At 45.1% G+C, this 25753-nt stretch overlaps 1 protein-coding gene, 1 non-coding gene and 1 pseudogene across 3 annotated transcripts in view; 1 reads left to right on the forward strand and 2 right to left on the reverse strand.

Moving 5' to 3' along the window:
* Positions 1-3386: 3386 nt before the first annotated feature.
* Positions 3387-3464, forward strand: Trnat-agu. Its single transcript has one exon. It is a non-coding gene; the product is annotated as a tRNA-Thr (tRNA).
* A 9704-nt stretch (positions 3465-13168) lies between these two features.
* Positions 13169-13348, reverse strand: LOC118590503 (annotated as a pseudogene).
* Positions 13349-19228: 5880 nt separating this feature from the next.
* Aldh3a2 (aldehyde dehydrogenase 3 family member A2) overlaps positions 19229-25753 on the reverse strand; it is a 29631-nt gene continuing 23106 nt past the window's right edge. Inside the window, exons 10-12 of one of the 2 annotated variants that reach the window (XM_036196406.1) lie at positions 24339-24574; positions 23397-23509; positions 19229-20744 (exon numbers count right to left, since the gene is read on the reverse strand). In XM_036196406.1, coding sequence (XP_036052299.1) covers positions 23429-23509; positions 24339-24574 — 317 coding nt within the window. In that variant the 3' untranslated portion in view covers positions 19229-20744; positions 23397-23428. The remainder of the gene's footprint in view (positions 20745-23396; positions 23510-24338; positions 24575-25753) is intronic. The other variant, XM_036196408.1, reaches the window with a different exon arrangement.

Here is a 25753-nt window from a genome sequence, read left to right on the forward strand (position 1 = left end):
TTGGAGAGATGGTAGGGAGGATTTGGAGGCAGAACTCAGCCTTGCTTCACGTCTGTTCTGGAACTGCACCAGCCAGGACAGCACCTGCAGTAAACCAGTCTGAGCTGTCAGAAGGGAGAGGCTTTGAGGCTCTGCAGAAGCACCAGGAGAGCTGGTGGGGCACGCCCTTGCACAGGCTTCCAAGAGGGGTCCCCTCAGGAACTGTGGTATTCAAGAGCTCAAAGTCTTGGTCTCATCCCAAGGATCAGACAATGGGCCAGGGAACTGGTTCATTTGCCTTTGACTCCTAACAAATAGGTGACTGGACACAGGTTACCGCCTCAACTCCATTCCCTGTCAATCAAAGCAGCCAGGTTTCCTATAATGTCTCTAAAGGGCAGACCTTAATTCTTACATAAGGCACTGGCTCCAAGGGAGTATGGGAAATGTTAGGATTTCTGGCCACTGATGCTGAGAAAGCTGTAAGCAGCAGTGGGAATGGCTGGGGGAGAGGTGCTGAGTGGATCACATTCAGTACTTGGGGAGCAGGGAAAGGTGTTGTTCAGCTCCGCCGAGTCTACATCTTCCACGATTGGTTATAGTGCTCATTCTTGCCTCCTAGTGCTGGCGAGTGGATTAGATGAGTTCATTTGTTGACTCTGTCTAGCTGTTATTTTGGATACGCCTGAAGTTTCTCTTATTAGACTCCAAGGTCACTCAGTTGGTAGAAAGCTTGCAAAGGGTGGCTCCGTGGCAGACTGGGGACAGCTGAGACCCCCATATCTGCTTGCACTTCCTGGACAAGCTGCTGTCCTATGCCGTGGGAGCCATCCAGCCAGGGTGTTACCTAAGCCACATATTTCCCTTTGTTTATAGGAAGTTCTGAAAACATCAACTGGGCTTGGCCTAAGCTGCTTAAATCCTCAAGGCAACAGGAATTGTCTGGGCAAGCCAAGCAGCCACATGCAAAGGCTCTGCCCAGGCCCATAGCCAGCCTGGCAGGGTGGGTGGCAGCTGGCAGTCTCTCACTCGGCCACTTTCCATCCAAGATCTAGGATGTGGCATGGGTGAGCTGTGCAGTGTATGGGCAGCATCCACGCATACCCACTGTGGGCATGGGCTTGCTACCTCTGCCCCCTAGCAGAACAGAAGTAGGAGGCACTTCAGCCTGGTGGTAAGAGAGGACAGGGCAGGTGGGGAGATGGCTGCCTCTGCTTTGACTGGAGCTTCTAAGTAGAGGATGAGGAGAAAACTCACAGCCTTTCTCCCCCACAGTGATAGTGGCCGGAGTAAGCATTAAAATGCCCCAGAGTTAGTGCTCCTGTCCTCCTGGAAACGATGCTCAGGTCTGGTCCCTATATCACAGAGTGTCATTCTGGGAACAGGCGTCAGATGTGACCTCACAAGTCCTCATGCTACCTTCTAGGAAGTGAATGTCAGTGCTGGTAACTGTTTGGCTTGAGAAATACAGCTTTGTTTCCAAAGGCACATGTGCCTGCTGGAGACTTTGCTGGTTGGAAACCGGAAGACATTCCAGTCACCTACCGTAGGAAGGCCAAGGGTGTGTACCAGAGAAGTTCTGGCCTCAGCTAGCAGCTCTGGAGGAAGAGTTGGGCCTTACAGAGTATCTAGGCATTGAGTTCTTTTTCAGGCCAACAGCTGCTAGAAAGACAAAATAAATATTTTCTTTTCTCTTTTGCTCCTAACTAAGCTCTCTAATGCAGGTAGAGAGGCCCCTACATAGCACACACACCAATACCCCACATCCCATGTCCCTAGCAGGCATCACTAGTTGCTCACCATATACTTTTCTGCTGAGTTATCTGAGGTCTATTGTGAGGCTGTATTGTATAGCAGCGCACTGTGGCCAACTAAGCAGGCTGACTAGGCTTGAGAAACCCCCTCTACCCTCTCTCTGACTCAGCTCGGGTGCTATTGAAATTTAATTGCAGTCAGAGTAGTGCAAAGAGAGAGCGTTTCACAGGGTGATTAGCGCTAATATTCTGACCCGCCCCTTGAAATCCCGCCCCTTGAAATCCCGCCCCTTGAAATCCCGCCCCTTGAAATCCCGCCCCTTGAAATCCCGCCCCTTGGGGACGTCCTGCATCCTGATGTAGAAGCTTCATTTTAAGGAGAAACTCCGCTCCTTCCTCTCGCTCTCTTCTGCTCTCTCCCTTTCCTACCGCGAGGTGTGCACACCTCTGCTTTTCCTCTCTTCTCTCTCCTTTCTGTTCTCCTGTCTCTTTATCTCTATATTGTCACAAACTCTTTCTGCACAGATGCAGCACCCGGATGGTGAATGAATGTCGGCCTCCACCATGTCTACATGGTGTGTCTCGCCCGCCGCCCGCCACTGCATCTGTCCAGCATGCCAGCATGGTTTCCCTGTGTGTGGGATACCCCGGCCCTGCCAGCTGGGGGTCCCCAGTGTGATATATTGTAACATTGGTGCCGCTGCACTGCTCTCAATTCCCGGTCCCCCCCACAGCACCACCTCCAAGCTCCAATTCATTAACAGTAAGTTTCCCAGAAAGTCTTTTCTCCCTTTTCTTTCAAAAAGACTGTTTCCTATGTGTGAATGGTTGATATGATCATTTATATTTCTTTCTGACTGACTTTTAAATGCCTCAGTTTATATTCCTTACATTTTTAGTTTATTTTGGAAAACAAAACAAAACAAAAAACCACATGACCATGTGGTCACTGGCCATATTTGATAAGGGTTGTCATGTGATCAGGCAGATGTCCTCTTTGCTAAAGTCAAAGGGGGGCAGGTCACATGACCTCACTGTCATCTTTACTAAGAGCAGCAAAAAGTCACTTCCTGACTCAGTCGTGGGCAGGGGCAGCACACTCCTATGCTGGGATAATGTAGCAACAATAATGCTTAAGAGATTTTAAATCTTTTAAAATGCTGTGTACTTTATTTTTGATATTACAAGAAGACATTTGAGAGATCTTGAACCTTCCCTTGGGAGAAGCTTTTAGGTCTCCTGATAAATGATTCAGGATATAAACACCAGTTATACATACTTTTTAACATAAATCTATAATTCTGCTAGAACTCAAGGGTATGAGTCCACTTCTGCTGTTTTGCAGATACCCACTGTCTGCTCTTCTGTGATAAGGATTTCAGTACTGATTGCTAATACTAATTTGTCTAAAAATTTTATTTCCTTTTATAAGATAAAATTCATAGAAGCCTCAGAATATCAAAAGAAGGGGAGGTATTATATAACCTTGAAAAATTATTTCTATATAAATTATAATCTGGCTGTACTCAAAGATCAGAACTACAGCTACAGAGCCTTAAAAATGTGTAATAGACTCAGATATCACTGCCAACAACTTTAAAAATGTCTCTCCTTTCTCAAGGTCTATTCGGGCTTAAGAATGTGAGCCTAGGGGTTGGGGATTTAGCTCAGTGGTAGAGCGTTTGCCTAGTAAGCGCAAGGCCCTGGGTTCGATCCTCAGCTCCACATACAGAAAAAAAAAAAGAATGTGAGCCTCCCTGTCCTTGCTAACTTCATTAAGCTGTGAGTAATTGGAAAACCTGTATATCCACATCTAACAGATTTTGTTCCCCAGTCCTCAAACACCTTTAGAGATCTGAGAATATGGCATTTAATATAAAAGCTTTTAATGATAAAGAGACGTGTCAGCTCCTGGCAGCGTCCTGTATCTTCTCCAAGAAGATAGATGGCTGCAGAAGAACTTCCATCTGGAAGCTTAGGGCAAGGCTGGCCATGCAGTGAAAAGCTGATCCTGTCCAGACTGTGAATAAGGAGGACCGATTGCCCTATACTGCAAAGTCAAGGTGGGTCAGTCTCCCTAAATTTCTATTCCTCAGGGAAAAAAAAAATCTGTCAGATCTTCTGGGCCTATCAGCTGAACAAGTGCCACCTTTGGGGGCTTCTGTCCCCCAACGACCATGGAGAGACTTGGGATTGCTGCCCAGGTAGCTGGAAAGCTGTCTTATTTCTTAAATTTATCCTTCTCAGATCTGACCGTGTTTGATCAGTTTAGTAGCCCCAATCCCAAGATTACTGACAGCTCATTAACAAGTTTCCTATTAAAATTACAGACAGGTATGCCTCATTAACAGACTTCATGATACACGATAGATTAGTTTCAGATATAACTCCAGAGGTTCAAAGTTTTAATACTGATAAATGCAGCTTTGATAAACCAATAGAACATTGACTACAAAGAGTTCTTAAGAGTCCTTAAATTTCTATGGATTTCTAACCCTTTTGCTATAATGTAAATCTATTCCAGCTGTCTTACAAATACCCACAGGTACCTGGGGAAAGTTCTGCCACTGTATCAAGAAATCTGGTCTGGCAGCATTCAGCATCCAAAATTAAATAAATAAATAAATAAATAAATAGATAGATAGATAGATAGATAAATAAATAAAGAAAGAAAGAAAGAAAGAAAGAAAGAAGAAGAAGAAGAGGGATCAAGATCATGATGGGGAAACCCACAGAGACAGCTGACCAGTGCTAGTTGGAGCTCACTGACTCTGGACTGACAGCTCAGGAACCTGCATGGGACTGAACTAGGCCCGCTGAATGTGGGTGACAGTTGTGTGGCTTGATCTGTTTGTGGGGTCCCTGGCAGCAGGACCAGGACTTATCCCAGGTGCATGAACTGACTTTTTGGAGCCCATTCCCTGTGGCGGGATACCTTGCTCAGCCTTGACACAATGGGGAGGGGCTAGGCTCTCCTTCAACTTGGTATGCCAGACTTTGTTGACTACCATGGAGGAGGCCTTACCCACTCTGAGGAGTGGATGGGGGTAGAGTGGGAGGGAGGTGAGGAGGTGGGAGAAAGGGAAGGAGGGGGAACTGGGGTTGGTATGTAAAATGGAAAAAATTAATAAATAAATATATTTAAATAAAAAAAAAAGAAATCTGGTCTGATGAAAACTAACAGTCTCCAGAGCCCATTTTTACCCCACCTATTTTTCAAGTATATACTGCAGATTCACTGTTCCCACCTGACCTTCAGAGAAACAGCGATGCCATGGATTCTATACTCCTGATTTGATGTGCCATTCCCCCCAGCTCCTGGAACACCACTGCTACAACCCGCCTTCTCAGCTCCCTCAAGGAACATTCCTGAGATCTTCCACTGAGCGTGACTCCTATGTATATATCATAACAATTAGGTCATGAGAACCCGTTCTCACAAATGGATCCATGTGATCTTCACGAGACTGGGTTTTTTTTTTTTTTTTTTTTTTTTTTTTTTTTTTTTTTTTTTTTTTTTATCCCAGAAATGGGCTCCTGATGAAAGGGGAATCCTCTCCCTCTTTCTCTCCCCCCCTCACTATCCATCATAGTATGATAAACCTCGATGACCATCGGAGCTTCACTCTTGGACTCCCAACCTTCCTAACTGTGGGAAGAACAATTTTTCGTTACATCTAACCTAGCCTCTACAGAAATTTCTTAACCTGGAAGACAAGATAGAGGGACAAAGGAGAAAGTTGAGTTCAGAGCCTCTGCCTTGAAGGTTCTGGAACACTGAGGGCGGAGTGGTAATCTTGGCTTAGGGTAAATAAAATAGCTATTCCCTTCCCTTCTTCCTTTCTTTTCTTTCTCCTAAAGGCAACTGGCCTAAGGCCAATGCTACAATATTGACATGAGTAGACCACTCTGGGCTTCTGGGCCCCAGAACATTCCAAGGCTTGGGTCTGGCCTCTAGGACCTCTGCAGGTGAAGTGCCTCCTGCTGCCCCTAAGCAAATCTGCCTGTTACCCACAACCCCCTACTTGCTGGTCCTTAGATCCTCCTGGTTGGCTGGTCTAGAAGGTCCTTCCTCACCATCTTCTGTGGTTTCCCAACACACCTGCTGGTCCCTGTGACTCTAAATCTGACTCAGCCAGGACAAAGGGATGACTGTCCTGACTCCACAATGAGTAAGGCTGCCTCACCTTACCCACCTTACCTACTGGGCCTGGAACTGTCTCAATATTGTCCTTTGTGGTTGTGTACAACCAGGGAGGTAAGCCCTCTTCTCCCCATTTCTTAGAGTGCTATTGGGATAGCATTCATACACCACAGTTACCTTTTCCAGGCATACAACGGATGGCTTTTAGTGTAGTCATAGACACATGATGGTTACTGCAGACTGTCATTTGACAGAAGCCAGAACCAGCCGTGAGACAGGCTTATGGGCACACTTTCAGGAATCATCACAGCCTCTGGGCATGCCTGTAAGGGGTTTTCTTGATCAGGTTCATTGAAATGGGAGGGCCTACCCTAAATGTGGGCCTCACTTTCCAGAGGTGCCCCAGACATAAGGGCACCCAAGGGGGAACTTTTTGTCTGTGTGCCTTTACCCCTGCTGGTAAGCTCATCTACCCTGCGGCTGCCATCATTCTTGGGCATCAGAACCCATCTTCTTCCATCTTCTCAAGTATCTCAAAGGCCAGAGGTTTTTTTAGCAGTCTTCCAGGTCTTCTGCACCAGATGCCAAGGCATCCAGCCTCAGGAGTCCAGCAGCTCCTGCGTTCTCAGCCTCCCTGTTGATCATATGTTGGGATCATGCAGGCCTGTGAAAAGAAGAAACAGAGGCATTCTGGGATGATTTTTAGCTTTTCCAGCTGCAGGGGAGTCAGCCTCTGGTGAACTGACTGACTCTAGCTTTGTAAAGGGCTTTTAAAAATTATACAATTCACAGCTTCCTGTAAAGACCAGTTGGGATTTTAAGATTCTCAAGAAATTAAAGATTCATCAGCTTTAGTGTCTAGTGGGTCTGAAATCTCAATGTCATTTATTTGTCATTTTAGCTTTGGCCTCTTATCATTAATAACAGTTTGTCAAAATACTTTCTTTCCAGTACTTAAAAACCTCCTATCACACTTTACCTTCAAAATATGGGAATAGGGTTGGGGATTTAGCTCAGTGGTAGAGTGCTTGCCTAGCAATCGCGAGGCCCTGGGTTTGGTCCTCAGCTCTGACAAAAAAAAATCAAAAAAAAAAAAAAAGGACAAAATATGGGAGTAATAACAATTGGGCATTTCTATTATGAGCTTTCATCTGCCTTTTCACATAAGCCATCTATAAAAGCATTAAAAACAATCTCTATGGAACTTTAAGAGGTACGTTTAGGTAATACTATGGAGTATTTCTATAAAACAGAGGATCCTTTTTATAGATCACAAGTAACATGTTAATGCAACTTGCCAGTTATTAACAGTGTGGATCAAACAATTTACCTGTATTTTATTTAGTACAAAAACAATTTTTGTAGGCTTTTTATCAGTAAGAGATTATTTTCTTATGAACTTCTGCCTCAGTAACTACATTATCTAATAAGCTAACAACCCATTCTCTTTTAGGTGTTACATTTTTATAGACTTTAACCAAGAATTTTCAGAAAGCAACTTAAAGAGCAGAGCCAAATTCTCAGCAATGACAAGTGCATACTCAATAATAGTTTAAAATCATTAATTTTGTTCTTTTAGTTCATTTACTATGAAAATTAAATATTCATTTAAACATTAACTGGGCAATCAAGAGAAGAGAACACCCTCTACAGGATGAATGACTAACACCTCTGGAAATTTAGAGAGCATTGACCTACACCTTTACTATACTTGTTTGTTTACTGTATGTTGGGCTTGTTTAACATTTTTTCTTTCTTCCATGAAGAGACCATTGATAATGAGTTATTCCCACTATCAGGGAAAAAAAGTATTTCCCATGAAGGGACCTTAAATATTAAGTTATTCCCATTCTGAGGGGGGAAAAGACATTTAAACCAAAGTTAAGCAAACAAACAACAAAGTTCTAACCCTTGGGCTGGCTGTGCATGTTCAGGCTGCAGCAGTGAAGCCCTGCCCTAAGAAAACAGTTATTAAGTAAGAATTACGGTTACAGTATCCAGTCCATTTATATATATATATAAATATATCTGAGCTGAGGATCGAACCCAAGGCCTTGTGGTTGCTAGGCAAATGCTCTACCACTGAGCTAAATCCCCAACAGCAAAATTAGAGATTACTCAATTATCTATCTTATCTTGGTGAATCTAAAGTTTTATATCTACTTTACCTTTTTATCATAACCAAGAAAAATTATAACCATCTAATCTTCAACTCTGTCAAAGACCCCAGAAGGAAGAAATGTTGTTACCTAGTAAGAGGAACATCAGGCTGCCTGAACAGTCACCCAAAGTTCCTCTGTAATGTTGGGGCATCCAACTTTGGCCTACAGGCCTAGCATATCTAACAGACTTTTCTGTGAAGCAGGGAATTCTTAAGGACTGTCCTATCCTGTCTTGGCAAAGTTCAGCAGTCCCCTTTTTTGCATCCTGCTGGTCCTACTGGTTTGGACAGTAACTGTCAGTAATTGAGGCAAGGGCAGTTTGTTTGCCCACATGGCTAGCTTTTGCCATAAATAAAACAAACTCCATATGGAGTTTCTTTGATGCCCAACATCTTCTCTGAAGTAATTGGTGCTGCTAGGAGCAGACATATCTCACTGTCCTGAAAAGCCCTAGGTTATTAAACATATTAAATGCCTTATTCTGTAGGTCTTTTAAGTGTTTGAAGACCATCTACCTATCTAAATATATCTGTGTATGACCTTGAAAACATACCTAACATGACTATAAGTTTGACTATTAGAGATGATTATTAATCTGTGTTTTTTAATTATACATGACTTTTTGTTTTGTTTTGTTTTGCTTTCAAGATAGCATTTCTCTGTGTAGTTGTGGTACCTGTCCTGGATCTCACTCTGTAGACCAGGCTGGCCTCGAACTCACAGAGATCCACCTGCTTCTGCCTCCCGAGTGCTGGGATTAAAGGCGTGTGCCACTGCTACCCAGCTATACATTACATTTTTAAATGAGCTACATAAACACAACACCTTAAACAAGAGTAGAAATATGCATACATTATAACAAATTAACTTTAAATTTGTATCAATAAACCAAAATCTATACCAATGTAAAATATTTAAGACTAATAAGTGCTCTTTGGATTAAAGTAGATTCAATTTATCCCATCATTTCTATATCCCACTTTCTTTTCAGAAAGAGATCCTTGAATCTAATCTCCTTTGTTTAGCTTTTTTCCTGAAATTACCAACAACAACTTGTAACCACCCTTGAAGCAGGAATCTTAAGGGTACTTATTAATAAAATCAAACTCAGCCAGGTATTGGGGTGAATGCTGGAAGATCAGAGAGAGAGAGAGAGAGAGAGAGAACAAGCCACAGCTACCTCACCTGGCCAACTTCTCAGCTGATCCTGTTTCCTCAGACTGGAAGCCTCTGTGTCCTCATCCGAATGGGTCTCAGCTGAACTGCTGCTCCAAAGCCTAAAATCTTAACCAGCAAAATGCTTAACCAGCAAAATGCTTCTAGTTTCTGGTATTCAAGCCTTATATATCTTTCTGGTTTCTGCCATCACTCCCTGGGATTAAAGGCTCACTTCTTGGGATTAAACGTGTGTGCCACCATGCCTGGCTGTTTCCAATGTGGCCTTGAACTCACAGAGATCCAGAGGTATTTCTATCTCTGGAATGCTAGGATTAAAGGAGTGTGCTACCACTGCCTACCCTCATATGTAATATTGTGGCCGTCCTGTTCTCTGACCCCAGATAAGTTTATTAGCCTGCACAATATTTTGGAGAACACAATACCATCACACACTCCCTTAAATGAAAATTGTTCTGCCCAGATTAGAACCCCCAAAGAGACCACCAGAGACCGAGGATGTCCAGAATACAATAGCAAGACTGACTTCTCAGCGCAGTACAAGCTAGCAGGGAACCCCCATCTGTAGTGCCAGGCATAGCGAGGCAGGGAATAGAGTTCCTCTTTCTCAGGGAGGTTAGCTTTTGAAGGCAAAACCCACAAAATTCTTCAGAGAGGAGGGGATTAGTATGGGTCCATCCTTGATTGGTCCAGTTTCCCAGAGCCTGGACTTTATCTTATTTTAGTTTATCTGTTTGCTCTGTCAGGAGTTTTATGGCCCATCCCTGAAGTCTGGTCATGTTATCTCGGGGAAGGAGGCATCTCATGGTTAGTCACCACCACCGTCCTGACTTTGTACTTTTAAAACTTCTGACTTCACCCTGTCTGAGAATGGGGAACTGACCCAGTTCTGGTTATTTTAAGATATCCCTTCCCTCAGCTCTCTAGGCCTTAGGGGGGACTGGGGTGGGGGTCTCTCAAAAATAAATATCCATAACCCATTTTCTTGGAATGTGGGCATAGTTTTCTAGACTACTTCCTGTTGATTGGGGGCATTGGTAATCTTTGGGTGACCCTGAGAAAATTTAGGATAATTGTTAAGTCTTGGCTGTAATATTCTGTGAGGCTGGATCATCTCAGTCAGCAGCTTGGTAGCTGTTCTGGATGCTAGCTCACCTGGACCATCCATTTTCATTGGTGTCTGGTCCCTTTGCTCTGAAAATATATTAACTTTTAAAGATAACATACATATATGTGTTAATACAAGTATAGACATGTTAGCCAAAGATGATTTTTTGTTAAATGTTCAAGAAGGTAAAATATACATCAGATGTCTTGTGGTTATTTTAGTTTTATTTCTTTATGTCTGTAGCCAGGATTTTGAGGGAGTCTTCCTTGATCAAATCCAATTTTCTTTAGTGCAGAATGAATTCATAGCCTCTTGTTTCCTATGAAAATAAAAGCATAAACTCTGTCCCACAGTAACATATCTTTTGACTTAAATTTTGAAGTCAAGATATTTTTTTAATGTATAGATTGGTTGAATCTAGCAGTTTTTATAATCCAGTGTCTCTTAGCAGCCAAAAAATTCAAAGACAACACAATAACATATAGGATCCAGACTCTCTGTGTATTTTCTGTCTTTATGTGGATTATTATATTTTTTTATTACTCTATTCCTCTTTTAAGGACTTTTTCTACCCTTTTTCTTTCTCTCCCAAGCCTACATATATTTTTAAACATGCCTAATCTGCTTAGAGGGTTTTTTTTCCATTTGAATACATCTTTACTGTGTATCTGTAACCTTTCCTGTCTGAATGAGCAAAACTCCAAAACTGCCATGCAGTGTGTGGGTGGAGCTTGCTCTGGTGGCTTACGCCTGCAGGCAGCAGCTGGGAGAAGAATATCTGTACTTCCGTCTGTGTGAGAGACTGCAGGAACCTGCCATGCTGCTAGGCTCATGGTGGTTGGTGACTGGCTCCATCTCACAGGCAGCTTTTGGGAGATGATTATTTGCGCTGCAGCTGGCACGAGACTAGGAAGCTGCATTTGTCTCTGTTTCTGTGTGCTTAGAACTTTTTTTTTCCAGCTTTCTGAGGTTTTATGTGGAAATTCTGGCCGAACATTTGGGCACCTTATGTAGACGGATGTTTCTTTCCCAATCCTGGCCACCAGTCCCAAATAACTGACATAGACGCTTAATATTACTTATAAATGCTTAGCCAATAGCTCAGACTTGTTACTCGCTAACTCTTACATTTAAATTAACCCATATTTCTTACCTATGTTTTACCACATGGCTTGGTATCTTTTCTTAGTATGGCATGTCCATCTTGCTCTCTCTGCATCTGCCAGTGACTCTCCCTCCTTCCCATTATTCTGTTTGGCTTTCCTGACAAACTTCCCACCTGGCTACTGGCCTGTCGGCTTTTTATTAACCACAGGCTTCTTAGGGTTGGGACGAAAGATGGAGCATTCAAGCATGCAACGGGCTCACAGACTCAGAAGTCAGTCGTGTCCTCTGCCTTTCATTTGACCACAGCTGTTCAGTGGACTGGCCCGGACAGACAAGGGAGCCACCTTGGCCTCTCTGAGGGAGGAGCAGTTGAGAGGTGCAGGCTCTCTTCAGGCTGCCACGGTGCCTTCCTTTGCCTCTCTCCCTCGCCATGCTCTTCTCTGTTCCCATGTACTCCTCATGTCTTTGGCTCTGAGCAAGGACCAAGCAGACAAAGACCCCTGAACTCAGTAGAGAGAAGTTAGGCCTGCCCAGAACCCTCACAGGGAAGACCCAAAGCCACAAAATCCTGGGGCTCACAAAAGTGACAAGGGTGACATCAGACTCTACTAGGGACAACTTCATCAGCTGGAGACTCCATGAAGATCATACATATCAGAACCCAAGTTAGTTACTTGAGGGGTAGGTACCCGGCCCTTCCCCCAGTAGGCCCGGCCTTCCTTGCTGAGCCTTGTAATAATGACTTTCTGGCATCAGACCATGCCTCTTGGCACATGCCGCTGCCACCATGAGGCACTCTACCCACACAGCATCCTATCTTCCAGAGGGAACACGCTGCGCAGCTCCAGGTTGGGTCCAGACTTCCTTCCTCCCACGATTTGGCCTTTATATTCCCATCACAGCTCAGCTCATTTGGGCTTCCAGGAACCTGGAAGTGAAGCTGAGGTGTTTATCGAGTCGTGTCAGCTCATGGGCTCCTCCTGCTGCTTGCTCAGCTCTCTCCCAAGGCTGGCTGCTCAGCTGTCTATACCACCCACAATGATGTCCCCTTCCCTGCCCATCTCTTCCCCTCCACTCCCATCTTCTACCATCACCTCAAGTTCCTTTCTACTATTTCCATCAAAGAGCTGCATGTGCCCTGTAGAAATACAGATCTTGTGAACGTTGTCACCTGGGAGAGCTTGTCACTGTCACAGCCCTTGCTGATAAGAGGTGAGCTGCATTCAGGCTCTGCTGTGGTACCTGACAAGACTGCAAGGGTGGGATGGACATCCTTCAGGGCAGGAAACAACTTCCAGACTCCCAGGCAAGGCTGAGGCTTGTTCGAAATGTAAGGTTGTTTGCTCCCCCCACCATCTGAGGTTATTATTGAACATGATTTGGTGGGGTGTGAACTTAGCATAGTGGAAGCCTTCAGGAGTGCAGGAACTGGTTGGGGATATATTTGACCCCACAACTATCAGAGATGAGCCCATTTTCAGATACCATGTTTTCATACTCATCCACATTAAACTTGATGAAGCCCCGCTTCTTAGAGATGTGAGCCTTGGCAGCCAGGGAACTTGAACTTGACTCTATGCAGAATCTTTGTCATGTGTTCCTTATTCCACAGCTTGGTGCAAATGGACAAGATAAGTTGGCCGATGTGAACCCTGGGGCTTCCTAAAGGCACCTAGGAAACTGTCTGGAGCCTAGGTTGGGTACACCATTGAGATCAGACATCAATATCCACCAGAAAAACGGTTCCCAAGGTCCCTTGGGAAACCCAAGTAAACAATGTGCTGCCTGTGCTCCCACGAAGGCACTGCCTGTGCTCCCACGAAGGCACTGCATGTGCTCCCACAAAGGCTGCTATTTTCAGCTGTTGCACATCAGGCCCCTAACAGGAAAGAGACCTGCTTAGGTTAGCTGGTTGCAGGTTAATTGCCAGCCCCACCAAAAAAAGAGGAGCAGGAGAGAAGCCACAGCATGAGCAAGTCTCCACATGGGGAAAAGCTGGATGCTGAGAGGCCATGACCCCACCCTCGATGCATCTCCCACTTCCATGCCTATGCCCCAGGCAGAAACCTTGCATTCCATGGGAAGTCAGTTAGCCCCCTCTTCCCCAGGCTCCACCTACCCAGGTCTGGGTTTTAAGATTCTGAAAGTTTGTGGGGAGAGTTCTGCCCCAGACAGTGGTGAGGCATCTTACCTATCATAACTTGTGGGGGCTGTTTGTAGGAATGGATTTTTTTTTAAAGGATGTTTAGCTAAGAACTTGCTCTTAGGAAGATAAACTGGCCCATGTCCTGGGCTGCTAGGCCCCACATGGGGCAGCACCTGAAAAGCGTTTGCACCCCATAGGCCTCTTTGTTGAAGCAGCAATCCAAATCAGATCAAATCAGACAGAATTAGAAAAAGGCCCGGTTTAATGGGTAAAGTGTCGCCAGGCGATTCTCCAGCCCCCCAGAGAGGAGATGGGGATGAGAGACAGGAAAACCATGTGTCTATCTTCTCAGATGCAGTTTAAATACCCTATGGGAGTGGTCTTGAGCATCTCTGGGGCAGGAGCTGTGTTTGGTGGGCTTTGAAGGGGAGGATTTGGGGAAAGAGATGGGGAGGAGAGTTGAGGTGGATCTTCCACCAGAACTTTCCAGACTCTTTGGGTATATGGATGCCAGGGTGTCAGGGGCTGAGGTGGAGCTCCCACAAGAACAGCACCCTGATGGGTTTTGACCCCAAATGGCAGCCTTCACACTGATTAGCGTCGACCTTGGTGTAAGCAGTGAAGCAACTATCATTACAACTGATCCCAGATTCTGACTAACTCCACTGCCTGTACCCCAAACACCGGCTCCATGAGATATCCTCACTGTTCACATCACTTCTGACTATAGAGTATCCTTCCCTAGTGTTGTACCCAGAGACCCTGAAGACCACCAAGAGACCAAATCTGATGCAAAAGCAAAGAGTCTTTTTATTTATGAGTTTAAACTCGGGTCTCTCCATCCGTCTGATGCAGCAGCTGAGCAGGAGAGACCCTGAGTAGCAATGAAGCAGGGTGTTTATAGTGGTTAGGGTAGGGGATCTGGGGGAATTCCAACTCTACATAGTTACAAGCTCAGGACTGGTGCTTACTTCGGGTTAGAGACGCTTGGTTTGAACGGATTGGAGAGTTGCAGCTGTAAGGAAATGGCCGTCCCCTCTAGAGTTTACGTCATCACATCTGTATCATCAGCAGACCATTTTCTCTGACAATTAGACATCCCATTTCTTCTCTGCAGGAAACGTGCTCCCTCTGACAGCTATGGTATATAATCTATCATGTCCTTTAGGTTATGACAGGAAACGTCTGGAACTCTTTTTTATGTGATCTTAATTGTCTGGGTCTAGGGGCAGCACATCCTCTGGGGGCTTTCCCAGGGCCTGCTGCCCCCAGTCTGACCCTTCTCTAAGATGGCTGCAACCCTGCCATCCTCTCACCTAGAACAGAGGAAAACAATGGGCCAAGGCTAAGCTTAGTTTTTTAGTGCACAGGTTGTAGACCATCTCTGGTCAAGGGAAAGAATGTGCGCCATCCAGATCTCCTGTCTGCAAACACCCCTGGAACATTTTGGAGTTTTATGCAAAACCAGGAGATGGGTGCTTGTGCAAGGCAACTGTACGATGGGTGTAGCACCATGGGTGTAGCATCATGGGTGTAGTGTGCATCTGCAGTCATGTCTACTTATCTCTTCATCGCCTTCTCTCGACCGTGTCATTCAATTCTGCTGTCCATACCTTCACTGCTGGAGTGGATCCAGGGCCCAACTCTTCCTTGCTGTCCCGCTTACTCCCTCCCATGTCCCCTCTTACTTACCCTTCCTTCTTCCAGACTGAAACTGGTTAAGCAATGTGTTGTTATGAGCCTTCCATAGTGTCCCATTGTCCTGCCTGTCATTGGGGGTCACAGGCTACTTGTGTGTGAAGGAGCAGAGATGGCTGTGGGGCAAGAGAGGACCTTGCTGGACATAAGACAAGGGGGCTGCTTTCCCAAACTTCTGTTCACAGGAATGCTGCAGAGGAACAGTGGAGTCCCAGCAGGGAGCATCTAGGACCATGGGGCAGCATCTAGGACCACGGGGCAGCATCTAGGACCACGGGGCAGCAACTAGGACGACAGGGAGCAGCTAGGACCTCGGGGCAGCAACTAGGACCTCGGGGCAGCAGCTAGGACCACAGGGCAGCAGCTAGGACCACGGGGCAGCAGCTAGGACCTCGGGGCAGCAGCTAGGACCACAGGGGCAGCAGCCTCTCCTGCACCAACATAGGGTCTTGCATGATCCACACTCTGCTCCCATTTTGCTCTGGGCCAGTGAGCAGGCTACTTACCTCTCTGAGAAATGGGAGTTATTATAGTTGTGCTCACAACCAGGTGCAAGAGACCGAGGTTTTTCTCAGGCAGAAGCCAGGGGAGCAGGCATGTGGCTGGGTGACCTAAAGGAGTGGCATAGCGGAGAAGTACCACGCAACATGCTGTTCCCACTATGACTAGCAGTGGGCAGGCAGATGGCCAGTTTTCATGAGAAAAGTGAGCATAAGGGACGTGGGTCTGCTTCCGGACACAAAGTCAATGATTTTTTAAGAAACGAGGCACACACCAGCTCCAGTGGGAAACTGGCAACTGAGCCATGTCCAATGACTTATGGAAACATCCTCTTGCTAGGTTGCCTTGTTCATAGATTTTGTACATGTCATTTAGTTATTTTTTAGATATATATAAGATATAGGGTCATGTTGTGGGTGTTTGGTTTGGTTTTACAAATTACACACCACTCTAGATTTCAGTTCTGTAGCCATAAGGCTGGGGAGGTCTGTCCCTGGGCCCTGCCTTCTGGCCTCTGCATCTGGAAGCCATAACCCTGAGTTTTAACTGTCCTGGTCAGGGATCTTCAGGGTCTGGCGAAGCTCCTCTTCAAAAGCAAGGCCAGGGGACCTGGACTCCAGGCCAGCTCCAGCCTGAGGCACAGTCAACTCCAGAGCTTCTTCATTTCCTGTCTGCTGAGAACATCATGTCTCCCCTGAATTCCGGCTCTGCTTTTTTCCTATCTGCTGGCAGGAGCACTGGCCTGGAGTGAATTCCTGTGGAGTGAAGGTGGCTGGCTGCTCAGGCCAGAAACGGAGCTCTGGTTCACATATATGAACTAGAGCTTTGAAAAGACCCGTAGAGCCGAGGGTAGCTCATAGGTAGAGTGTGGGTTTAGTACACTCAAGGCCCTGCTTCCATCCCCAGCACCAAAAAGGAGCAGAGGAAACGCCCCCTTCCCCCATTTGTAAAAATGTGTTTATTGGAGAATAATAGCATAGGACAGAAAGATTATAAATCACCTTTAACTTTGCAACCCAGAAAATTATTCAAGGGTATACATAGTTGAGGTGGGGGTGACAGATGTATATTGTATTATAATTTTCTGTGTTTTTTGTTTTGTTTTATCTTTTGAGACAGGGTTTCTCTGTGTAGTTTTGGAGTCTATCCTGGATCTTGCTCTGTAGCCCAGGCTGGCCTCAAACTCACAGAGATCTGACTGGCTCTGCCTCCTGAGTGCTGGGATTAAAGGCATGCGCTGCCACCACCACCGCCGCCCGGCCAATAATTTCCTTTTTAAAAAGTTCATGTTCTGGTAAATTCTGCCTCAATCCCTCTTTCCCATCTCTCTCCCCAAACCCTGCCACCTACCTCATCTCAGAAAGCTTGCCAAACACGGCTCCTCCCCCAGAGGTGCTCAAGACCACTCCCACAGGGTATTTAAACTGCCCCCCTAGTCTCTCTTCCCAGGCTCCTCAGGGGTCGGGGGGAGTTCATCCAGGAGCACTTTACCCATTAAACCTGGGCTCCATTAGGTCTGATTTGGGTTGCTGTGTCAGCGGAGAGGCTTAATATTGGGGTGTGGAAACTTTTCAGTTCATTTTATTGCTAATTGTGGATCTCTCTGTCTCTCTCTCTCTGTCTCTCTCTGTCTCTCTCTGTGTGTGTGTGTGTGTGTGTGTGTGTGTGTGTGTGTGTGTGTGTGTATACTCACAGAGGCAAGGAGGACACCAGACCCCCTGGAACTGAAGTTACAAGCACTTGTGGGTTGCTAAGTGTGGGTGCAGGGAATTGAACTTGGGTCCTCTACAAGCGTCTTTAAAATATGCGACGTCTCTTAATATGATTAAGAAGCCTCCCATAATGACAACTCCAGTACTTACCTAGCATTCTATATATATTTAGAAAATCCACTCCTGAAAATGAAATGTGTGAGATGTGGGTGGGGTGTAGCCGGTGGTGAAGGGCTTGCCTCGCAGGCCAAAGGTCCCAGCCTCACCCACAAATTATGCAGTAACTTTCTTATGGAAAACCTTCCTGCTCTTTTGTGATAATTTCCTTCAGATGCATTATTGGAGGCAGTCTCTTGATTAACGGCCTTTGACTCAATGTCAAATTGTACTGATTCATACCCATCAGCAAAACCTCAGCAGCATTGAGTGTCATTTACTAATTTTTTATTTATCTGACTACAATGTTCCCAATTATAAATAAGTTACTCTGACATGTTACTTTTATTGCTTATAAAACTGCATTGTTTTTATGTGTTGATAGGTCACTGGTTTTCCTTTTGTGAGTGGTTTGAACTTCCTCCCCCCATCATTATAATTGTCATTTAATAATACATTTACCACATACATTGAAAATATTTTCCAGTTTGCTAGTTCCCTTCTAATTTTTTTTCCACATTAAAACGATCTTTGTTTTGTCCCAAACCAAGAGACACGTGAACTTCTGGGCTCATGCCTGTCCACTACTCACACCAACAAAGTGCAAACTAACAGCTGTAGTGGGACAGTGAGAAGAAGCCTGTGGCAGGACCCCTCAATGAAATCAAAGAAATGCCTGTCCTTCACTACCAAGGCCACTCAGGGTGCTCGTGTGGGTCCTGTGGAGGGTCACAGGCATACAGGCAAACCTACAATGGATGTTTCTGTGGTGTGTTCCAGGTAGAGTCAGTGTTTTCTTGGGGCGCAGAGGTCCTGGTACTCACAGATAACACTAGGAAACCAAGAATATTGAAACACATAGGGTTGACTCTTGATACTTAGGAAACTGAATACAGGTTTAAAGACCCCCAACTACGAAAACGGCTTCAGACTGCTTTATCGTGTGTGTGTGTGTGTGTGTGTGTGTGTGTGTGTGTGTGTTCTCCAAGACAAGGTTTCTCAGTGTAGCCCTGGCAGTTCTAGAATTTCCTCTGTAGACCAGGCTGGTCTCAAACTCAGAGATTCACCTGCCTCTGCCTCCCAAGTGCTGGGATTAAAGGGGTGTGTCACAATGCCCAGCTTGATCCTGTGTTTTAAGGGCCAGGACACCAAACCATGTTTGGCTTCCAGCTTTCAGGAAGAGCTGGCGTGAGTAATTGTCTGGTGGGCATGTGTATGTGGGGCACTTCCCACCCCATCAGCAGACATGCATGCCATGGCTTATACGGAATGTCCATGTGATAAAGCAATGGCCCAGCCTGATGAACAGATAGTCTAGTGGTAGGCGTGCAAGTGGAGCAGGTCAAAGGTCATCCTACGACCATTTCTACAACCTCACTGCATCCAAGGCTACTCGTGACAAACAGTAAAACAGCAAACTGGAGCACTCCTTAAAGCTCTGGGGCCTCCACTGTCACAGATGGTGTCACATGAACATCATGTGGTTCTGAAAACATAGTGAACGTTGGGTTTGGCAAGGTTCCAGCAGGGGCTTTGTAATCTTTGGATTTTTCTCCATATCTGAGGTTGAAATTAACACTCAGAATAATTTGTAAAATATATTTATTTTGAAGATCAGTATAATGTGTAAGTATTCTAGCCAAACAGAAATTATGATTTATAATTTAATATTATAATAAGTGCAACTTCTACATTGAAATTTTGTGCAAAACATTTGATGATTAGTTTATGACAACTGCACCTTAAGCAACTATTTACTAAATAGGCCAATGATTTGTTCTTGATGCCTCATACTTTAGTAGAGACAACAGCCTTCAGACAGCCTCAACAAAGGAACAGGTTATTCAGCAAAGATGGCTATACATTCAATCAGGCAAGCTACATTCTCACCGAGTAGGTCAAGTTTCAATCTGAATCCCAGGAAAGCAGTGGGGTTCAGCTGCATGGAGCTCCAGGCACAGCCAGGCCCTGCAGCAGGGAGCTGAGCTCCATACAGATCTCCTCTGCCACTTCCCTGCTCGGCGGCGGCATTGGGATCTGAGTGAGAATAAGGCCCACGTGCGCAGGAGCTCCTCTTACCACCCCATCCCTTTAGGTATGTTCCACCAGCTCACAGCGCTCTCCCACAGTCTCTGCCCCATGAGTTCTGAAGCCTCAGATCCTAACACCTCCCTTTTCATGACAGGAGCCTACGATTTAAGATCTGTAGGCTAAATTTATTCAGAAAGGGATCTCTCTATAATTTAAAATGTGAAATTTCCTTGCATTGTGTTAGGAAAACAAGAAAAGATTTATCCTCACAGATCTTTGTGACATTCAACTCTAGGATCTCAAGGGGTCTTTATGGAGAATGGGGAGGTCCTCACTATGTAGCCTAGGCTAGCCTCAAACTCCTGGACTCAGGGATCTTCTAGCCTCAGCCTCTGGAACAGCTGTGACTACAAGATGCTTTCAATGGTATTCACAAAGAAAGCATTGCTTCTTGGCAAGAGGCTCGGTGTAGTTTAAGTCGTCAAAAAGGCACTGTGGACAGCAGTCACAACAGACTGTCACGAACACACAGGTAATGTGCAACAAACAAGAAAGGATGTTTAAATGGAGAGCCGATTCCTGAAGGTCAGAGTCTTGTCACAATGGAGAGGTGGACATATCCACTCCCCAGTTTTAGTGCCTTAACCCCTAACGGGAGCTGGGAAGACCTGACCTCACCTGTTCAGCCAGCTGGTAAGCCTGGGCCGTGCTGACACTTGAGAGCTTTACTGACACCTGGTAGCAGCAGCTGCAGGAGTGGGAAGTGCTGTGAGCTGGAGCAGAGAAGGGACGGAACAGCCCCCGAGTCTCCGTGACGCATCCCCAGGGAGCTGGGACTCAGAGTGCCATGTTCTCACCCCAGCACAGTCCTTCAGCCCTTCACTGCTGACCATAGCTGGAATCGGGCTCAAACAGTGAGTTTCGTTAGTGGGAAGTGGTAACAACTTAGGCTTGATTGCAGTATGCTTGTAATTTCCTGGCTTGGGTATGATTTTAAAGGTGCTGGTTTGTTAACCATTTAGTAGATGAACAGTTCAGTAGAGGCTACGAAGAAGTCATTACAGATACTCCTGGAGAGAAGAGAGAAGGATTCATGTTACCCTGCTGTGAGAAAACCACCAACACCAGCCTTAGAACATAAGTCTGGGACTGAGACTCTCACAAATTCTTTCTTAAGAGACTCCAAACTCATAATAGAAAAGAGAGCTATGTGTCCCTAAGAAGCCACAGTGCAGTTTCAATGGAAAATGAAGAATTATGCCTTTTCTCATTAATAACAGGGAGACAGGTAGGGAGGGGCAGACCGCACTGTCCAAAACCACGAGGTAAGAGCAGAGATGTGTATCATTCTGGCACTGTAGTAGGAGGCATGAAATCTAAAAACTGACAATTTATTTCTAAAGTTCAAGGACAGCAATTCAGCCAATGCAGCCTGCTCAGCTGCGTGGTGCAGCAGCAGCCTCCATGTGAAGGCCCAGGGTGTCTCTTAATTTTAACCCACCTTGTTATTTCTCTACCTTTTAAAACCCTGATCAGGGGACAGAGAGATGGTTAAGAGCACTTGTTGCTCTTACTGAAGACTAGGATTCGGTTCCCAGCACCCACAACTATATGTAACTCCAGTTCCAGGGGATCTGACGCCCTCTTCTGGTCTCTGTGGGTACTAGCAACACATGCGATACATATGCAAGCAAAGCAATCATACATGTAAAACAAAAATACATAAATCTAAATAACCCAGACCAGTCATAACACTTTCTGTAGCTTACAAGCTTTGTTGGAACTTTCCTTTGTGGCCTTTATTCTAAATTCACTCTAATTCCAGTAAATTAATAAAACATGACAAGGTAAAAGTAAACCATGAGGCACAAAGAAGTCATGTGACAAAGGTCTGTAGTTATCATAGGCTCCTCAATGTGTAGGTGGAGGCAAGTAACGGTCTGTTTCAAAAGACCTGACACAAAGTGCCAAGAAAGAAAGTGATATGTGCCACTGACCCTGACCCTGACCTGCCCATCCCATGGCATGTCACAATCACTGTTTCTTTCAAACTAAGCTCATTTTGCTTCGAGATACAGCTCAGATGTACATGCTCAGTAAGCTTACTGAGCATGTACAAAAACATCCAAAAGAAAAAAAAAAAGCCTTCAAAAATGTTTTCAGAATGTTTTTAAAGACCCAAATGAGCAACACAATCCACATTCTGAATCACTGTTTAAAGTAAAATGTGATTTGATACAAAGAGGATAAAAGTTCAGGCAAGAGAACCAAGAGGCAGCAAAGGGCCCAAACCAGATCGTTACCTGACCCCACACTGGTTAAAAAAGAAATGAATGAATGCACTGGCCAATAGCAATACCCCACGCTGGTTAAAAAAGAAATGAATGAATGCACTGGCCAATAACAATACTCCACACTGGTTAAAAAAGAAATGAATGAATGCACTGGCCAATAGCAATACTTCACGCTGGTTAAAAAAGAAATGGAATGAATGCACTGGCCAATAACAATACTCTATACTGGTTAAAAAAGAAATGAATGAATGTACTGGCCAATAGCAATACCCCACGCTGGTTAAAAAAGAAATGAATGAATGTACTGGCCAATAGCAATACCCCACGCTGGTTAAAAAAAGATATGAATGAATATACTGACCATTAGCAATACTCCACGCTGGTTAAAAAAGAAATGAATGAATGTACTGGCCAATAGCAAAACTCCACACTGGTTAAAAAAGAAATGAATGAATGTACTGGCCAATAGCAATACTCCACGCTGGTTAAAAAAGAAATGAATGAATGTACTGGTCAATAGCAATACTCCACGCTGGTTAAAAAAGAAATGAATGAATGTACTGGCCAATAGCAATGAGATGGGAGAAATTGAAAGCGGCTTGGGAAATCGCAAACTCCTACACACTTTGTAGGGGAGATTCAAGTAAAAGCTCAGGAGAGGCTTTGCCAAAATCTCCATTCAATAACCAATCCGAGGATCAAGCCCATGTGCCCTCATTCCCACCAAAGACCTGGCTAAGGAAGACCTGTCTGCCAAACCCTTGTGTGGTGCATGTGGTGCCAGCTAGGAGGGCCTTCTTGGGGACGAGGCAAGCCTGGTCCTCCATGTCACCCTAGAGGTTGAGAAAGTCTACCCCAACCAAAACTATGCACATTAGGCTAAGGGACCAATGTCAGATAAAAAAGGTACTGACCAGAGACCCACGCCTACCTCCAACCAAATCTCCAGCCTCAGAAAGGAAGAAGAGGGAAAACCCTGCCACCATCAATTCCTAAGCTGCAAGGTTTTATTTTTCATTAAAATGAAACAACTCTGAGACTTTTAAAAAAATTCTCAAGTTATGAAATAAAAAGTCTAAATGGTGACTGTGGACTGGAATTGCCTGGTACATCCTCCTGAACTGACAGAGGGAACAGCAAGGTTCAACATGTGGCCACCCACTTCTAGAAAGGATGCAGATTTCACCAGACCCAGCCTAGATGTTACTCCTATACATTTCTCTCAGGTTATCAGTACCCCTCCCTGTCCCTTTCAAACGATGCCTAAACTGAATTTTAACATTGATTAGCTCTGGGTCAAGGGACAATATATGTAAATAAAACATCCTTTGTCAGCAACCCTACACCTTCAGCTGTAGAAACAGCTAAAACCAAACAGAACCCAACCTGGCCCACCTCACACACAGAAAGAAAACAGGAAGCTCCTACCTCACTCTCAACAGACAGCTGAGATCTGATTATCAGTGTTTACTGGACCAGCGCAGTCTGTGAACTATCAGAGAAGAAAACAGGGCAATCCCCCTCGGCAGACCTTGGTATTTCTGAGAAAACCCAAATGATTTCAGATGCAGCTGTTATCACAGGTCCACCAGTGTGGCACTAGTGAGATGAACAACTTTTCACTTTTAACCAAGACACGTGATACACAAACATGGCATTTCCACTAATGCTTGCTTCTTACCTCTCCTCCACATCCATTCTTCACAGACACTGTCACACACCTCCTTGGTTAGCTGTCTGAGGAAACCCTTCCCCATTCCCTCTTGACACTCATTCCCACAGAATCCCTCCTTCATCCCAGAGATGTACACACCACCCAGAGAAGGCTATCACAGGGCCTTTTTGCAAGCCCACCTCTATGATGACCTGTGACCCAAGACAACCTTTCTCTGGTGATCCACTTTGGAGAAAAATATGCCCAATAAAAATCCTACCCCTTGCCTATTTCTTCCTACTACCGCCATTCCATGGCAACTTCATGCACATTCCAGAACAAACTGAGCCTGAACAGTGAAGACCAACATCCAAAGGAGCAGAGGGCTAAATGGCTCTGGAGCCTTCTAGCAAGCTCTACAGTATTTCAGGTTCTTAAAAAAGTTGGCAAACTCCTATAATAATTTTGACTTTGTAGGTCATTCAGCCTTGGTCAGAACTACTGAACTTGGACACTGCAGTGAAAAGCAGCTAAGACAGTAAGTAAACAACTTGTTTACAAAAACAGAAAGCTGACCATCAGGCTGGGACTTTAGAAGCTGATGGAGTGTCTCAACAGATGGACTCATGTAGCTACAGCAGCAGCAGCAGCACCCCCCCCCCCCTTGACAGAAAGAAGGGCCAGAGGACTGGTGCCTCGGGAGGGCGGGGACTCACCTTGACTAATATAGCTGCAGCCACGGCCAGGACTGAGAACAGCAGCAGCAGTACCTCTCTTCTGCCGAGCTGTTTCAGCAGGAAGAACTTTGCCCAACCGAGCTTGGACTGGCTGTTGGGAGGATACCTGAGCTTGTTAACACTTTCTCCCTTTAGCCCCTTTAATAAACAGGGGCGCTGATGAGAAAAGGTATCAAAACTGTATTTTCCATGATAAGCCCCCATTCCACTGGCGCCTGAAATAAACGGAACAGGTAAAACAAATTTCATTGTAGGTGCTTCCCATTCAACCGACTGAGAAAGCATGCTCTGCTTGGGGTGTAGACACCCAACTCATTTGCTTTTCATCTCAAAAGTCCTTTCCCAACTTGGCCCCCCAGCACAGTCATCCACCCTTTCCATGAACAGGGTCAGGATCTGCAGCCCTTCTAGGGTTGTGTTGGCCTTTATGCCAAAGTGTGCCAAGCGTTTCAATGAGTTCTTTGGGACACTCCAACCCCAGCCCTGTAGTGGTCTGTACCTACAACTCAGTGTCCAGACAGGAAAAAGGAGTTTATAGAACTAGATGATCTGCCTAAGGTCACATGGCTGTTAAAGGAGGAACCTAAAATATGAACCCAGATTACTATGATGCTAGATGTTCTATGTGTGCTTTTCCTATCAGTCCACATGGTCTTATTTATCCATGGCTCCTCTCACTGGCTACCTCTAAGTTCTTGAAAAACCAAGAACAGGGTAACAAGGTTATACAGCCAGGTAAGAATAAGCAAGTAAAAATCTCTGCCTTCCTGGAAGCCACACTGTGGTGATACATTGTGTACCCTAGTAAACTTGCCTGAGGGTCAGAGGACAGGCTGCAAACTGCTCAGGACAATTCAAGATGGCTAGCCAAGATAATCCAGCTTCACGGACTACCCAAGCAGGAATCTGAGACAAGCCCTGGACTTCCCGTCATGCAGAGACTGGACAACATATGACACAGCCAGCTCCCTTAGGACTTGACCGTCTACCCAAAACCTTTCTTTTCAGGACCCTAAAGGTGCCCCCCCCTGGAAGCAATTTTAAGAATATGATGCCCATATTCCCAAGAGGTGGGATGGGTAGCTTTTGGTCTTTCAATAGGTTATGGATAATTGCCATTGTTTAGGATGGTTGGTTACAACTTGTTATTGTTAATAGGTAAAAGGCTAAACAAAGGAGATTAGATTTAGGGTTCTTGTTTGAAAAAAAAGAAAAAAAAAGAGGGTATAGATATAAGCTAAAAAGTAGCTATTGAATGTAGTCTGAAAAGAGGATACAGATAGAATAAAAGGTAGACTATTGAAATCTACTCTGAAAAAATATAGAAATGATGGATAAAGGGGAGATTATTGAATCTACTCTGAAAGAAAAAAGGGGAGGATATAGATATGATA

This window comes from Onychomys torridus, chromosome 8 (assembly GCF_903995425.1).
Source record: "Onychomys torridus chromosome 8, mOncTor1.1, whole genome shotgun sequence".
Lineage (NCBI taxonomy): Eukaryota > Metazoa > Chordata > Mammalia > Rodentia > Cricetidae > Onychomys > Onychomys torridus.